The sequence below is a fragment of the Mustelus asterias genome, chromosome 15 (assembly GCF_964213995.1).
Source record: "Mustelus asterias chromosome 15, sMusAst1.hap1.1, whole genome shotgun sequence".
Classification (NCBI taxonomy): Eukaryota; Metazoa; Chordata; class Chondrichthyes; order Carcharhiniformes; family Triakidae; genus Mustelus; species Mustelus asterias.
This window is the reverse complement of record NC_135815.1, coordinates 97,821,893-97,840,242: the sequence shown is the minus strand read 5'-3', so window position 1 is coordinate 97,840,242 and position 18,350 is coordinate 97,821,893. Positions and strand designations below refer to the sequence as shown.

Here is an 18,350-nt window from a genome sequence, read left to right as displayed (position 1 = left end):
ACACACCCCTCTTCCATCAAACCCCTTTAGTGTAGGTTTAGCTCATTTAGCGTAGTAAAACAAAGAGTAGTCATCGATTTCAGGAAACATAGTGGAGGTCATGCCCCTGCCTACATCAATGGAGATGAAGTGGAAATGGTCGAGAGCTTCAAGTTTCTAGGTGTCCAGATCGTCAACAACCTGTCCTAGTCCCTCCACACCGATGCTATAGTTAAGCAAGCACACCAGAACTCCTGCTGACTATGGCAAGGTCTGTAAGACATAACAGGCTACAAGATGAAGGCAGGTGAAATCGCTGGCTCCAATGCACCCCTCCCCGATAAGGCATTCTATGCCTGTTTTGAGCAAGCTGTCAATGAGAGCATGCCCTCCACCCTGGAAGCCTCGGATAAACCTGTATCCAAGGTCACCATTGTCGACATCAGAGCAGCCTTCTCGAAAGTCAACCCACGGAAAGCAACTGGCCCAGATGGGTACCGGGACGAGCACTTGGGTGCTGTGTGGACCAGCTGGCGGGGATATTCGCAGACATCCTCAACCTCTACACCAATCTGAGGTCCCTACCTGCTTCAAGAAGACGACCATCATCCCAGTACCAAAGAAAAACTAGGCAGCGTGTCTTAATGACTATTGTCCAGTGGCTCTGACATCCATCATTATGAAATACTTCAAAAGGTTAGTCATAGCACAAATCAATTCCTGTCTCCCAGACTGGGTCCACTACTGTTTGCTTATTGCCGCAACAAGTCTACAGCAGACACCATCTCCCTGGCCTTGCACTCAACCCTGAAACACCCTAGATAACAAAGATACCTGTGTCAGACTCCTATTCATAGACTACAGCTCAGCCTTCAACACCATTTATTCCTATGAGACTCATCTCCAAACTTTGTGACCTGGGGCTCGGCTCCTCCCTCTGCAACTGGATTCTAGATTTCCTGACCCACAGACTGCAGTCAGTAAGGATCGGCAATAACACCTCCTCCATGATCATTCTCAACACTGTGTCCTCAACCCCTTACTATACTCCTTGTACAACTCTGACTGTATGGCCAAATTCCCCTCCAACTCGATTTTCAAGTTTGCTGGTGACACTGTTGTGGGTCAGATCTCGAACAATGATGAGACACAATACAAGAAAGAGATAAAGAATCTCGTGAACTGGTGTGACGACAATAATCTCTCCCTTAGAGTCATAGAGGTTTACAGCATTGAAACAGGCCCTTCGGCCCAACTTGTCCATGTCGCCCCTTTTTTTAACCCCTAAGCTAGCCCCAATTGCCTGTGTTTGGCCTATATCCCTCTATACCCATCTTACCCATGTAACTGTATAAACGCTTTTTAAAAGACAAAATTGTATCTGCCTCTACTACGACCACTGGCAGTTTGTTCCAGACACTCACTACCCTCTGTGTGAAAAAATTGCCCCTCTAGACCCTTTTGTATCTCTCTCCTCTCACCTTAAACCTATGGCCTCGAGTTTTAGACTCACCTACCTTTGGGAAAAGATGTTGACTATCTAGCTGATCTATGCCCCTCATTATTTTATAGACCTCTATAAGATCACCCCTAAGCCTCCTACACTCCAGAGAAAAAAGTCCCAGTCTATTCAGCCTCTCCTTATAACTCAAACCATCAGGTCCCAGTAGCATCCTAGTAATTTTTTTCTGCACTCTTTCTAGTTTGATAATATCCTTTCTATAATAGTGACCAGAACTGTACACAATATTCCAAGTGTGGCCTTACCAATGTCTTGTACAACTTCAATAACACGTCCCAATTCCTGTATTCAATGTTCTGACCAATGAAACCAAGCATGCCGAATGCCTTCTTCACCACTCTGTCCACCTGTGACTCCACCTTCAAGGAGCTATAAACCTGTACCCCGAGATCTCTTTGTTCTATAACTCTCCCCAATGCCCTACCATTAACTGAGTAAGATCTGCCCTGGTTCAATCGACCAAAATTAAACTCCATCTGCCATTCATCAGCCTACTGGCCCTATTGATCAAGATCTCGTTGCAATCTGAGATAACCTTCTTCACTGACCACAATGCCACCAATCTTGGTGTCATCTGCAAACTTATGAACCATGCCTACTAAATTCTCATCCAAATCATTAATATAAATGGCAAATAACAGTGGACCCAGCACTGATCCCGGAGGTACAGGCGTCCAGTTTGAAAAACAATCCTCTACAACCGTCTTCTGTCATCAAGCCAATTTTGTATCCATTTGGCTACTTCACCCTGGATCCCGTGAGATTTAACCTTATGCAACAACCTACCATGTGGTATCTTGTCAAAGGCCTTGCTAAAGTCCATGTAAACAACATCAACTGCACTGCTCTCATCTACCTTCTTGGTTACCCCTTCAAAAAACTCAATCAAATTTGTCAGACATGATTTTCCACTCACAAAGCCATGCTGACTGTCTCTAATCAGTCCTTGCGTCTCTAAATGCCTGTAGATCCTGTCCCTCAAAATACCTTCTAACAACTTACCCACTACAGATGTGAGGCTCACGGGCCTGTAGTTCCCAGGCTTTTCCCTGCAGCCCCTCTTAAACAAAGGCACAACATTTGCCACCCTCCAATCTTCAGGCATCTAACCTGTAACTATCGATGATTCAAATATCTCTGCTAGGGGACCCGCAATTTCCTCCCCAGCCTCCTACAGTGTCCTGGGATACACTTCATCAGGTCCCGGGGATTTATCTACCTTGTTAATGTCAACAAAATGAAGGAGATAGTCATCGACTTCAGGAAGCATAGTGGAGGGCATTCCCCTGTCTACATTAATGGGGACGAAGTAGAAATGGTCGAGAGCTTCAGGGTTTTGGGTGTCCAGGTCACCAACAACCTATCCTGGTCCCTCCATGCGGGCGCTATAGTTAAGAAAGCCCGCCAACGCCTCTACGTTCTCAGGAGACTAAGGAAATTTGGCATGTCCGCTACAACTCCTACCAACGTCTACAGATGCACCATAGAAAGCATTCTTTCTGGTTATACCACAGCTTGGTATGGCTCCTCCTCTGTCCAAGGCTGCAATAAACCACAAAGGGTCGTGAACGAAGCCCAATCCATCACTTAAACTAGCCTCCCATCTACTGACACTGTCTATACTTCCCGCTGCCTCAGAAAAGCAGCCAGCATTATCAAGGGCCCCACACACCCTGGCCATACTCTCTTCCACCTTCTTCCATCAGGAAAAAGATACAAAAGTCTGAGGTCACGTACTAACCAACTCAAGAACAGCTTCTTCCCTGCTGCCATCAAACTTTTGAATGGACCTACCTCACATTAAGTTGATCTTTCTCTACACCCTAGCTATGACTGTAACACTATTTTCTGCACTCTCTCCTTTCCTTCCCTATGTACGGTATGCTTTGTATAGTGCGCAAGAAACAATACGAATATATGTGACAATAATAAATCAGATCAACACTTCTACTTTCTTAGGAGGCTAAGGAAATTCGGCACGTCTGCTACGACTCTCACCAATTTTTATAGATGCACCATAGAAAGCATCCTTTCCGGATGTATCACAGCTTAGTATGGTTCCTGCTCTGACCAAGACCGCAAGAAACTACAAAGGGTTGTGAACGTAGCCCAGTCCATCATGCAAACCAATCTCCCATCCATTGACTCCGTCTACACTTCCTGCTGCCTCGGCAAAGCAGCCAGCATAATTAAGGACCCCACGCACCCCGGACATTCTCTCTTCCACCTTCTTTCATCGGGAAAAAGATACAAAAGTCTGAGATTGTGTTAACTGACTCCAAAACAGTTTCTTCCCTGCTGCTATCAGTCTTTTGAATGGACCTACCATATATTAAGCTGATCTTTCTACACCCTAGCTATGACTGTAACACTATATTCTGCACCCTCTCCTTTCCTTCTCCCCATGTACTCTATGAACGGTATCTTTTATCTGTATAGCCCACAAGAAACAACTTTTTCACTGTATCCCAATACATGTGACAATAATAAATCAAATTGTTAAAAAAAACTACATCATGAATTCTGTGGATGTTTGCAATTATTGCTTCAAACTTTTCAATCTTGAGAGGACCCACATAGATGAAAGAATTTACAGCTTGGATATGTTCGAATAACAGGGACTTCACAACAATATTTGCTTGTGCAGAGTCAGTTGGACAACATAAAATGTACTGCACCGAAACAGACCGTTCAGCCCACCTAGTCCATGCCAGTGTTTATACTCATCTTGAGCTTCCTCCCATCTATCATTTAAATACCCCATTTGTTCCCTTCTCATTTGCTTGTCTAGCTTCCCCTTAAATGTATCTATACCTGTCTCTTCAACCACTTGGTGTGTTTGGAGATGCCATAGTCTCACCACTCTGGGTAAATAACTCCTTTGGATCCCCTTGTAGATTGCTTGATGACTATCTTGTATTGATGGCCTCTACTTCTGCTCTTCCCCACGATAAATCATTCTCTCTGTACTCGCTCTTATCAAACCAGCCTTACAAACTGTTACATATTTGAATGGTTGCATGATTGCTTTATGAACTGATCACATGATTTGATGATGATGTAATTAGAATGTTTCACAGGCTGCTGTTTAGTTTAATTTTCTAATCTCCACAGGCAAAAGCTCCTCGAATGAATCTGGTGTTAGTTTGAATCTACCTGTGAAAACCACTTATTTTTCTTTTTGTTTGAACCCCACAACCCCAAACTTAGTTAGTACATTACCAACAGAAAATTGGTGACAAGTTGGAATTTTGTTTAGTTGAGAACATTGAGACTAAGCAGAGAAAAAAAACGTTGTGGGTCCTCGCGCTTTGAATATTAGAAGCCTGGGGAAACAGGATTAAAGATTAAAGTGCCAGTGCAGGAAGAACAAGTAAGAAAAAAGCTCTGCGTGGGTTTGGATAAAAATCCTCTTTTAATCAGAGAAGGGTGAGATTCCAGGCAATATCTGACATATTTGAAAAGAAGGGATGTTCTGCTGTAGGGCTGGAATCGTTGGGGAAAAAGAATACACCATATCAACAGCCTCCAGGGTAAAAACGGGAGTACTGGGAAGATAGTAAAAAAAAATTAAGCTGTCACAAGTTGTTGGTGCCTGCAAGAGAAATGGTGGGTCAGTTAGGATCCATGGGTCTTTCAATGAAGGAAATGAATCAAAGAGTTTCTTTGCAGAGCGTTTTATCATAGAAACCCTACAGTGCAGAAAGAGGCCATTGGGCCCATCGAGTCTACACCGACCACAATCCCACCCAGGCCCTACTCCCATATCCCTACATATTTACCCGCTAATCCCTCTAATTTACACATCTCAGGACACTAAGGGGCAATTTTAGCATGGCCAATCAACCTAACCCGCACATCTTTGGACTGTGGGAGGAAACCGGAGCACCCGGAGGAAACCCACGCAGACACGAGGAGAATGTGCAAACTCCACACAGACAGTGACCCAAGCCGGGAATTCGAACCCAGGTCCCTGGAGCTGTGAAGCAGTAGTGCTAACCACTGTGCTACCGTGCCGCCCTAAGGGACTTTGCACAAGCGAATAATATTGTACTTTGCACAAGCGAATAATATTGCATGCGAGTTGCTCGTACCAGCTTTTCTCAGTACAATAGGAAGTAAAACCTTCAATTTGCTCCAGAGTGCAGTTCATCCAACAAAGCCAGGAACCAAAACTTACGATGACTTGACAAAGGTATTTGAAGAGCATTATTCTCTAAAGCCATTGATCATCGCGGAACTCTTCAGGTTCCACTGAAGGAATCAAGTGGAAGGCAAAAGCATTGCTCGGTTTTTGGTAACCTTAAAAAGGCTCGTACAGCATTGTGAGTTTTGTGAGTCATTAGAAGATACTCTTCGAGGTCATCTAGTTCATGGTCTCCAAAATGAGGCTTTCCAAAAAAGATTGGTAACTGAACATTCTTTGACTTTTAAAAACGGCAGTAGAAATCAGTGTTGTTGGAACTGACTGCTAAAGAGACTTCACATTTTGGTGCAGGAATGAAGGTCCACAAGTTGAGAACTGCCCATAAGAAGTCAAAACCTCAATAAGCATGTCACAGAAGTGCCAAAATGGGCCATTCAGCGAGTGAATATTGGAGCAAGGATAGTCAATGTTAGTTAGAATTGTGGCAAAATGGGTCACATTGCAAAAGCTTGTTGGGTTAGACCGTCTTCTGCTGAAGAATTTTCAAAAGGAGAACAAGTTCCATTTTACAAAAAAAATTTACAACATGGAAGAAAAGAATTACGACTGGGAAGAAGAGAATGTCCAGAAATATGATGAAGAGCTCCAACCAAACATTTTATCCATACAGGGTGAATCTCACAGATTCTGGGTGATTCCGAAGCTAAGTGGACAACCTATTAGGTTGGAGGTTGATACTGGTGCAGCTGTATCTTTATTTACTGAGACTACACACCAACAAAAGCTGAAGCATCTTCCTTTAAAACCAGCTGATGTGATTTTAAGGACACATATACAGAAGAGATTGTGCTGTTAAAAGGTTACATCATGGTCAATGTAATCCTCTGCCCTCGTGTATTCTCCTCTCGCTTGCCACCACTGGAATCCATGCCTTCAAGCCGCCCCACAGATATTAATTTCTAATCTAAGCTCCTCCACCTCTCTTTCCTCATTAAAGAAAATGTATGAAAATCACCACTTAGGGTTTTGGTCACACTTTCCAATGTCTTCTGTTTTAGCTTGCTGTCCCTTTTCTCGAGTGCACCACTAGGGACATTTATCTTCATTAAAAATATGCTATAGAATTCAAGTTGTTATTGGTATATAATTAAAATCAGCATTTTATTTTAGCATTGAAAACAGTCACTGGAATCCAGGCAGTTAACCGAACAAGTGATAATGTCAATTAAGAAACAGTAGGAATTGTGGAATACAATAATAGCATGCTGGCAAAATTGCTCTTCCATTGTTTATTTTGCTAGTTCCTGTTGCTTAAGACAATAAAACTGACCATGGAGCTCACTTTGTTGCACTGGTCATTAATAAGGAGCATCCTTATCTATTGGTAAAGATGGCTTGTTTTATTTTCAGTCAATGTTGGTATATTCACAGTGGATTAATTAAAAATGGCATATTTTTCACAGCAGATTAGTTGCATAATCCCCAGGCAACCTATTGCAAAGCGCATTTGGTTTCACAAAAACAGAAAATTGTGGAAAATCTCAGCATGTCTGACAGCATCTGTGGAGAGAGAACTGAGCTAATGTTTCAAATCTGGATGACTCTTTGTCATTGAAATATCAACATTGAAATATTCTAGTTGAGTCTGAAGGTGACAAAGGCACAGATGTTTCAATAGCAGAAGAGTTGACGTCGGGACAAAGGAGGACGATTTTATAGTGATGGAAGTAACTGTGGTCAAAGCTCAGGTCAGGATTGAATAGGAAGCCAAGGTGGCAAACTATTGCGTTCGGCTTTGTGGTGACATTGGTCTTCTCAATGCTTAGCTGCAGTAAATTGTGATTTATCCAAGACTGGATGTTGGACAAGCAGAAAAGATATTGAGACAGATGTTTGAGAACACATCATCTGTAGTTGGCCATATTGGCAAGATGTTAAGCCACTCAAAACCCATCAACTTGCAGAGTTGACTTTGGATCCTATGTCTTCAGATGATGTCATCAAAGGGCAACATGTGGATGAGTAAGAGAAGGAAGCAAGCAACCTTTTGAGGTTGGTAGGGGGCTGCTACTGGAAGTAACAGTGTGTGGCTGGGAAGAAATGCCATTGCTGGAGATGTTCTATCTATGGCCCCTTAGGTAATAGAGAACAGTCAAACTAAGCAGGACAACAGAGCAGAGGCAATGGAGGAGAAAAGTCTGGTCAACTAAGTTAAGTGTTCCACAGAGGTTGAGAAGGATGGTAAGGGGTATTGTAAAAAGTTAAGCACTCTTACACATTAAACAGAGCAGCTTTCTTGGACATAAATAGGAGCAGGAGTAGATAATATGGCCCAGAACCTGCTTCGCTGTTCAGTATGATCATGGCTGATTTTGGGCTTCAACTCCATATCCCTTGATTGTGTGAACTTGTCACCTTCAGTGATGTGAGGGTTTGGGAATATGTAAAAGAGTATTTGAGGAATTAGATCATTTCGATAATACAGTACCTTTGCTGAGAAGCTCTGAGACAATTTTTTAAAAAGAGGTATATTTTGGATATTGTTGAAGCTTTTACTTACAATATTATGTCATACTTTTGTATTTTATTTTTGCCTCCACTTCCCGAGCACCTACTGGGGGAAAACTAGCTTTACAATAGTTGGATAGTGCCCTCTCATATCTGAGATTTGAGTTCAAACCCAGTGCAGATTGATTGAAAGGCTTTCCTGTCTGTTGACCTTCAATAATCTCATAACATGTTTAAATTATTACAAATGTAATTGTAAACTTGCAGAGAGAAATCAGTGGTTAACTTTTTTTCCATTTTGACTTTGTTTATAGACATAGACGGCAGTGTTACAAAAAATAAAACTAGTCGTGACAAAAATGAGGTGAGACAGCTAGACTAAGCAAACGTTTAACTGTTCTGTTACAAAAATTAGACGATCCCTTCTTTTCTAAATGTGACTTTTTTTGTTTCGATCATTAGTGAGGTCACATTGGGAGCACTGTGTGCGATTTTGAACACACTGGCACAGTGGTTATCACTGCTGCCTCACAGCACCAGGGACCCAGGTTCGGTTCCGGCCTCGGGTCACTGTCTGTGTGGAGCTTGCACATTCTCCCCGTGTCTGCGTGGGTTTCCTCCGGGTGCTCAGGTCTCCTCCCACAGTCCAAAGATGTGCGGGTTAGGTTGATTGGCCATGCTAAATTGATCCTAGTGTCAGGGGATTAACAGGGTAAATATGTGGGGTTACAGAAATAGGGCCTGGGTGGCATTGTGGTCGGTGCAGATTCGATGGGCCAAATGGCCTTCTGCACTGCAGGGATTCTATGATTATTGTCAAAAGGATATTCAGGTGTGTAAGGCTATTTAAAGATACTTTCAAGATCTTAATTTCAAAAATATGAAGAAAGGCTCACAAAATGAAATTAGGTTTTATTCGAGAAAGGTTTTGGGTGATTTAAAAACTATAACTTGAACTATGAAGGAAGTGGACAGCTGCACAAAATGAAGAAGCCTCATGTGAATCTAGATGTTAGAATAATAGAGATTAAAAGAATCGTTTTGAGTGGTGTGAATCTGTAACAGAATCCAAGCAAAAGTCAGAAAGCATTTAGAACAAAGAACAAAGAAAATTACAGCACCGGAACAGACCCTTCAGCCCTCCAAGCCTGCACCCACCATGCTGCTCGTCTGAACTAAAACCCCCTACTCTTCCGGGGACCATATCCCTCTATTCCCATCCTATTCATGTATTTGTCAAGACGCCCCTTTAAAAGTCACTATCGTATCTGCTTCCACTACCTCCCCCGGCAGCCAGTTCTAGGCACCCACCACCCTCTGTGTAAAAAAAAACAGTTGCCTCGTAAACCTCCTTTAAACCTTGCCCCTCACACCTTAAAGAAAGGCACAGCAATCTTGTGACAATTGACTGCTTTTTATTTGAGGAAATTGATCTTTAAATGAAGAGTATGCCACTTAATCTCCCCCATCTTTTTAATCCCCTCCGGCCTGAAAACCCTCCGAGGTCTGTGTGCTCCTCCAATTGTAGCCTCAGTGCATCCCTGATTTTAACCTCTCCACCACCAGCAGCCATGATCTGAAATTCCCTCCCTAAATTTCTCCATCTCTTTCCTCCTTTAAAATGCGCTTTTAAACCTACCACTTTGACTAAGCATTTGGTCACCTGCCCTAATATCTCCTTACTTCACTCAGTGTCGGATTTTGCTTGATAATGTTTCTGTGAAGCACCTTGAGACCTTTCACTGCTAAAGTGGCTGCATTGATGTGCTGTTGTTCTTATACAGATGTCAGATAAAATCTAAAGTGGAAAAATAGTGTATTTTAGGGAGTTAAAAACAGGAAATACATCCTAAATGGCAATTTATGAAGGGAAACGTTTTGAGGGCTCATCCATAAGTATTTAATAATGAGGGGATAAATAGATAAAGCCAAATAAAAACAGTTAGAAAGCATTTGAGATATTTGGGTTCATAAAGAGGAACATAGAGTAAAAAATCAGAGCTACCGGGGCTAAGACTATAAAAACCATTGGCTAGATCACAGTTTGAATGCTGTGTGCAGTTCTAGGCTTACGTTGGCAAAGATGCGTCAAGGTGATGACATTGTGAGATATTAATTTGTAGCGATCATTGCAAAACACAAACTATTTTCACTAGAATACAGAATGTTTGGAAGATGTGCTCAAAATTAAGAGGCATTTGACTAACCAGTCAGGAACAAAAATTATTTCTGTTGGTGTGTCATTAACAAGGGGGCATGAATTTAAAATTGCCAACAAAAGAATAAAGGAATTGGTTCCAGGAGACTTTTCCACTTAGAGGGTTGTTAGGATATGGAATTCAATTATAGAAGAAGAACCTATAACAGCTTTTAAAAGGAAGATGGATATATATTTGACAAATATAAATGTAAAATGACTTGGGAGAGGGCTAATGAATGGGACTGAATGAATGACTCTTTCAAAGAACCGGTTCAGGCTTAGTAGGCAGAATCCCTGCCCAGTTTGATGCAATCCCTGGATTGTAATCTTTGTTCTCCGTGGAATTAGCTGCTCCAAGGCAGGCCAGCAGCGGAGACACTGCAATTTGTCACTATCCCAGGATATGGAGACATTTTCAAGAGCTCTTGGTGCTGATTACTATCCAGTCACCCTTACTGGAAAGTGCACATGCCAAGAATTATTGCCACTTGTGCCAAGGCACTGACAAGCTACTGTATCTGTTGGACTGCATTCTCTGCATGTGTTATAAGAGGGCATCGGTTTAAGGTGAGAGGGGGGGTAAGTTTAGGGAAGACGTGCAGGGAAAATGTTTCACACAGAGGGTGGTGAGTGCCTGGAACGCACTGCCAGTGAAGGTGGTGCAAGCAGGCACGCTAGCAACGTTCAAGACATGCCTTGATAGTCACATGAACGGGAGGTGAGCATATCAATGCAGGCTTGGTGGGCTGAAGGGCCTGTTCCTGTGCTGTATTGTTCTTTGTTAGCAACTCCTAGAGATGGTGTAAGGGAAAAATCTAGGGGAAATGATAAATACGTCTCCCCCCCTCAAAAAAAAAAGTATGTTCATCATCAGTTTTATCAATGTTAGAATCAATCCCAAATAACCCTTCATTTCAGGACATGGAAGATGAAAATTATGAATTACAATTGGAGGAAATATTAAAACAAAATCATGTTACCAGTGAGTCAGAAGTCAGAAAGTCAGCGCCAGCCAAGCAAAGTCAGCCTTCACCCAGTGAAAAAGAAAATAAGGATCGTGACAAACAATTACAAGAGACAAATCATGGTTCAAAAGAGATTTTTCAAGGTAAGAAAATTGTACAGCAATAAAACAGGGCAAGAATAATCAAAAAATCCAAGGTAGTTTATACAAAAAACAAACAAGACTGAGCTTAACAAACATCTCAAGGTTTTAGGTGTCTCTCAGATTGTATCTCTTTCAGCATTGTCAACACCAGTTTATAGATTGTGATGAAATGGGGAACAAGTGGTTCTCAATGCTTTACTAATGCTACTATCTGTCCACTTACAATTGGAGAGGGGGGTAAGTTTACCACCAAAAACATTATAGAATAGAGTGGTTACACAGCACAGAGGGAGGCTATTCGGCCTGTCATGTCCATTCTGGCTATCAGCAAGAGCAACTCTCGCTTGTTTTCCTTTCAGGTTGCTATCCAATTCCTTTTTGAAAGCCCCAGTTGTATCAGCCTCCAATACACTCTCAAGCAGTGTATTCCACATCCTAACCACTCACACTGCATGTGAAAAAATGTTTCCTCATGTCAACGTTGAATCTTTTGTCAACCCCCTGAAATCTGATTCTCAATCTGAAAGGTGACCAGACCTGAAACATTGGACTGGATTTCACAGAAACCCTCCCCACAACTGCCACATTTGAAGGCTGAAGGGTGCACATAAAATGCAGCACAAGGTCTTCCCACCAACCCACACGAGAGTGTTTTGTCCTGCCTCCGCCTTCACCTTCAATGATGTGTGATTGTTGGTATTAATATCACTATCAATGGCAGGAATAAAATTTAGCATTATATGACTCAGTATAAGCATTTCATAAGCTCAAAGCTATTGTAACAATGACTTAAGTTGAAAATAATTCTCTGGTTGATGTCAAACAGCACAGAATTATTGGTAAATTGGCACATTACCTCAGTGTGGCTCAGTGTGCACAAAATATTACAGCAGTTGTTCAGGCATTTTCAGTGTTAAACACCTGTGACATTTCGGACACAACAGACCAACAAGAAACAGTGACAAGCAGGCAAGCAAAGGAAATGGAAGAATTCTATCAGAATGGCACCAAACTCCTGAAAAGATTCAGAGATAAGAAGCTGAGGAAGGAGTGAGTATGAACAAATAAAATCCGAGTTGTGGATGCATTTTGTGCTCAAGTGCAGCAGGTTCCAACATTATACACTTTTTTCCATGACTTTTAAGGGTCCACTATTCCCAAGCAACTATCGTATGAGAACAAGGAGCAGTCCTTATCTTCATTAACCAATAAACTGTGCCTAAAATTTCCAGCATTTAGAGTATGACAATGTATTTCTTTTTTTTTTCTCTCAAATCCTGTGAAAGAACCTTGTCTACTGCAATTTTGTAAGCTGTCCCTTTCTTGTTCAATAGCTGGCCATTGAAGATGATAGGTGGCCTGTAGGACTACAAATGGCTGGCTGATTGCTCCCTGGATTTATTGAGAATCATGCTACAATACCACCTCTTTTACTCTAGCTACACAGAGCTCATTTTCAGTGAGTGCTGAGTGCCAGTCTGTCCTAAAAACCTCAGGCATCCCAGCAGCCTGGTACCGGTGATCCTTTATCTCCTCCCAATATTTCATAGAATCTCCACAGTGCAGAAGAAGGCCATTTGATCCACCACGAATGCACCGACTCTCCGACAGAGCACCTTACCCAGGCCCTATCCCCATGTATTTACCCAGCTAATGCTCCTAACCTACACATCTTTGGATGCAATTTATCATGGCCAATTCATCTAACCTGCACAACTTTGGACTGTGGGTGGAAGCTAGAGCACCCGGAGGAAACCCACCCAGATATGGGAAGAATGTGCAAACTCCACATAGACAGTCACCCAAGGCCGGTTTTGCACCTGGCTCTGTGAAGCAGCACTGCTATCCACTGTGTCACCGTGCTGTTTTCTTGAGCTGTATGCCTGTTGCATTGGGAATGTTTTCTCTATACAATGGCCATCCATTGGCCTCTGTCAAGAAAAACACACCCAAACCATTAAACTATGTAGATAAGCATGTACCTGATGAGATCTGCCCAAGTGCAAATATTGTTCACACAAACATACAAATTAGGAGCAGATGTAGGCCATTCGCCCCACAAGCCAGGTCCATCATTAATAAGATCATTGCTGATCTGATTGTAGCCTTAAGAAAGGAAAACTATCATGTGGGGGGAGGGACTCCGATTAGCACAGGGGATCCAAGAGGAGGCAACCTTCCTCTTCATCACCCCTTTGACCAGCAGCCCACAGGGTCAAAGGTGAGTGTTGGCCTCTCCTGCTGCCTGAGTGGTGGGCTAAGACCCTTAAATGGCCATTAATTGCCCACTTAAGAGCTTCAATTGAGGCAGCACACACCACATCTCCCCTGATGCTTGTAAAATCGTGGCGGAGGCAGCACACCGTCGATGGCATGGTGCCCTATTTTACCACCTTCCTGCTATGTACCGCAGATGGCCCATAAAATCCAGCCCAATACACCTACCCAAATGCAGAAATAGGCCATGCATGACCAGCTGGTGCTATATGATGTCTTTCCCACCGTTGCCAAGCTATGGCAAGGCACCAAATGCATTTCCATGACTCCCACTCGTGGCTGGGACTCCAGAGGCACTGTACATTGTCCCAGCGCTCATGCTCAGCACAAGAACAAGCCTGACTCTGAGAAATTCGCGAGAGTTGGATGACAGTCCTGTCTCTCATTGGGCAGGAAGAAAAATCCAAGATCGGCACAGTGGCCTCACTGCTGCCTCACAGCGCCAGGGACCCGGGTTCGATTCCGGCCTCGGGTTACTGTCTGTGTGGAGTTTGCACGTTCTCCCCATGTCTGCATGGGTTGCCTCCGGGTGCTCCGATTTCCTCCCCCAGTCCGAAAGACATGCCAGTTAGATGCATTAGCCATGCTAAATTCTCCCTCAGTGTACCCGAACAGGCGCCAAAGTGTGGCGATAAGGGGATTTTCACAGTAACTTCATTGCAGTGTTAATGTAAGCCTACCTGTGACAATAATAAATAAATAGGAGGTTAACCATTGGCACTAAATTCCACCTGAGATTTAAATAACGTGAAATGAAATATTGAAATCATTCATTGCAATTACCTTTAGCTGTGATCTCTGAATGTCATCCCCAGTTATAGGTGTAAATTTGTACATGTAAATTCAGCTGCCTATAGTAGACATTCTTTTGACGTCTTTGAATAACGTAACAGTTAATGTTAAATTATGAGGCACCTTATGCTATTAATTTTGGCTTACTATGATCTAATTTCATTTGATACACTTGCAGCTGTTTTCAAACTGAAGTTCAAAGGTTGAAAAGAATAACAATGCAGCACCCAATCCTCCTCCTTCAGGTGTCATGCCCTAAGAGGGTGTTGGTGACCACGGAATCCCATTGGATTGGCCCATGATTATGATGGACGATGTACCGCAGTGGTTTGTCATTGCCTTTCGCAGTATGGCTGACCAAGAAACTCTCCCACTCTTTAGTATCTGCCATTCGGCACAATGGAGGGATCAGGGCGGCACGTGGTTAGCACTGCTGCCTCACAGCGCCGGGGACCTGGGTTCGATTCCCGGCTTGGGTCACTGTTTGTGGGGAGTTTGCACGTTCTCCCCGTGTCTGCGTGGGTTTCCTCCGGGTGCTCCGGTTTCCGATGTACGGGTTAGGTGGATTGGCCATGCTAAATTGCCCCTTAGTGTCAGGGAGATTAGCAGGGTAAATGAGGGTTACAGAAATAGAGCTTGGATGGAATTGTGGTCGGTGTAGACTCGATGGGCCAAATGGCCTCTTTCTGTACAGTAAGGATTCTGATTCTATTCTATTTACAGTCTGATAATCAACTGTTTGTCCATGTTATGCAAGCAGCTTCCATGGCCATCAAGTCCTAAAGTGCGACTTGCTCCCGGAACTTCCAACCTAGAGGTAGGGACACGAACACGCGTCACCCAATACCTTCTCAAATTTTTATCGCAGGCTAAGTCGCCTGCTTTAATTCTCAGAGCTAATTTTCATGGTAACTGCAAATTAAGTCATATTGTCGTTGGAAGATTCACAGTTGAAACAGAGCAACTTGCCTCACACCTTTCTCATACTGAAACATTCCCCTGTGGTTTAAAAGAGTGGTAACATTGGTAGGGGTGAACAGAGCAGGAGGTGGATAAAGAAGGGTAAGGGAACCAACCAAAAAGCAAGTCAAGATAATTAGTCCTCAAAAAGCTTTTGGAGATTGTGGTGAACCATCGTTGGTTCCCACTGGATAGTACTGAGCCAGGGTCTGGCCAGTACTACAAGTATGTACATATGTTGCTGTTGGGTTAGGGATGGGTTGTGCTACTTGTTGCTGTTGGGGTTAGGGTGGGGTTGTTACACCTTTGTATTGTAGTGTTGTGGTACATCCCAGTCGGGCCCCGCCTCCTGGGAGAGGTATAAAGGTCTCTGCTCTGGCTGGAGCCCCTCAGTCTGGGATCGTGTATATAATTGTTAGCTGCTTTGTTACAGCAAATAAAAGCCTTTATTTCCTGAGCATCAAGCCTCATGTATGATAACGCGCATCAGAGGTTAAGAGACTCAGTAAGATTCAGTGGATCTATTGGTCTCCTGTCTTTTGGCAACACTTGGTGTTCATGACTATAACCTTGAAATTCTATCAGGCAATCAATTATTTCCTTTGTGTTTCACCTTAAAGCGTCTGTAACAGTAAATTTCCCTTCCATCCCACCTCAGTCATCCATTTAGCTGCAATCTTGCAGACTCACAGGATGCATGCTGATGATCTGATTCATCGGTCAGTTGGTTTGGCGCGTCTACTAAGTCCCTGGCACCCAGAGTGCCGTCCACTGATCAATCTCGTTGGGGCATCCTACATGGAACCATGAATGCCCTGGTCTATAAAAAGCTTGGAAACAAAAATCTTATAGATTATTCAGAAATCCATCATTTAATGTTGTTTACAGGGAGCGATTCCAGAAGATGGATTTCTGAATAATCTATAAGATTTTTTTTCAAGCTCTTTATCAAGCATTTCTCTGTAAGGGCAGTCATGAACTTTCTGTAACCTTTTAAATTTCTGCTTGCGTTTCTAACATCGAATCATTAGTCATGCGAATCATTCACTTTGCAGAATCATTATCCGCACTTGCCACCGGATCAACACAAAGTGAATGCTTCACCATGAAGCGATGATAGCAAATTTTCCCTTTTATATTCCTTTATCCTGCTTGCTGAACAACACAAAAGCCCTGAAGGATCTGTCTGTCACGCTGCTTTAAAGTGGAGAATAATATTTGGTTTGCGAAAATTATTATGCCTGTAGTAAAGCATTCTGATCAGCTGAACCCTGAGTCGCCAGTCTCAAAGTTGCTCAGCCTTTGTTTGTCAAACCTAATGCTGGATAGTTTCCTTTTGTTCAGCCTTGTGCTTGCACAAAACCTCTTCAAGCTGGCTCTAATGTTTCCTTTTAATTTTGTTTACACGTTGACGCTGCTTTGAGGAGAATATAACTGAACTTTAGTGTGAAGCTGTCCCATTTCTAAGCCAGCAATGAACATAAATTAACAATTTGAACAATGTTCTGTAAATGCAATTGGAATGGTTGTTTTGTTTCCACACTAACCCCTTCACATTGGCCTAAAACCAAAATTCATATCATAATAAATGTGAATTTTTCATAGAATCTCCACAGTGCAGTAGGAGGCCATTTGGCCCATGCACCGACTCTCCGATAGAGCATCTTTCACAGGCCCTATTCGCATAACCCGAGGTAGTTATCCTACTAATCTTGGGATACCGACGGGCAATTTACCATGGCGAATCCACCTAACCTGCACATCTTTGGAGCGTGGGAGGAAACTGGAGCGTCCGGAGGAAACCCACACACACGGGGAGAACGTGCAAACTCCATACAGACAGTCACCCAAGGCCGGAATTGAACCCAAGTTCCTGGCACTGTGAGGTAGCAGTACTAACCACTGTGCCACCCCATGCCTATCTTGTGTAACTTTGACATGTTCCAATATTTTGTAATTCAAAGTAACCTTTGTGATCTACATAGCAACACTTTACAATAAAAAAAATATTTACACATTCAGATTATATCTTATGTTGTCATAGAATAACTTTCTAAATGAATTCTTAAAATCTGCTATAAAAGCATTCTTGTTTTATGTTTTCATCAGACATATTATTGATAAAGAAAGATAACTCACAGACTGACACAGAGAATCCATTAGGTTTTTATAGCTTTATAGCTAAAGATTCTTAGATTGGTTAATGTTCTATATTAAGGAAAATAAAATAGTAATAAGATAGATGTAATAAGTTGATTAAGAAACATTGGAATGTTGTAACTCAATTTGGAGATTTGATATCATAAAATATGAAAATAAAAGGGCGGCACAGTGGTTCAATGGTTAGTGTGGCTGCTTCAGATCCTCCAAAGATGTGCAGGTTAGGTGGATTGGCCATGCTAAATTGTCCCTTGGTGTCCCAAGATGTGTAGGTTAGATGGATTAGCCATGCTAAATATGTGGGGTTACAGGGATAGGGCTGGGGAGAGGGCCTTGGTAAGATACTCTGTCAAAGAGTCGGTGCAGACTCGATGGGCCAAATGACCTCTTCTGCACTACAGGGATTCTATGAACTATTTACATGACTATATCATGTCTGTATGGTAAACATACTGAGGCACATGTATCTCAAATAAGTGTTGAAAAATTCTTACATCAATAAAAGCTTACTATCTGCAAAACTTGACTTCCTTTTGCCATGTTTGTGTCGCACTTTTGGTCTACTTATTCCCAGTACAAATTCCTGTGTCCACAATGTTAACTGTCTACATAATCTTGTTATGCCATTCCGCCTTTGGTATTATAGCACCTCAGTGTGTGTCTCATAGCTTCTCAATCTGCATTAAAGCTGCTGTGC

At 42.6% G+C, this 18,350-nt stretch overlaps 1 protein-coding gene across 1 annotated transcript in view; it reads left to right on the top strand.

The window, feature by feature from the left end:
- Positions 1-13,590: 13,590 nt before the first annotated feature.
- LOC144504757 (protein sel-1 homolog 1-like) overlaps positions 13,591-18,350 on the top strand; it is a 41,048-nt gene continuing 36,288 nt past the window's right edge. Inside the window, exon 1 of the mRNA XM_078230501.1 lies at positions 13,591-13,685. Within this exon, the coding sequence (XP_078086627.1) occupies positions 13,591-13,685 (95 nt within the window). The remainder of the gene's footprint in view (positions 13,686-18,350) is intronic.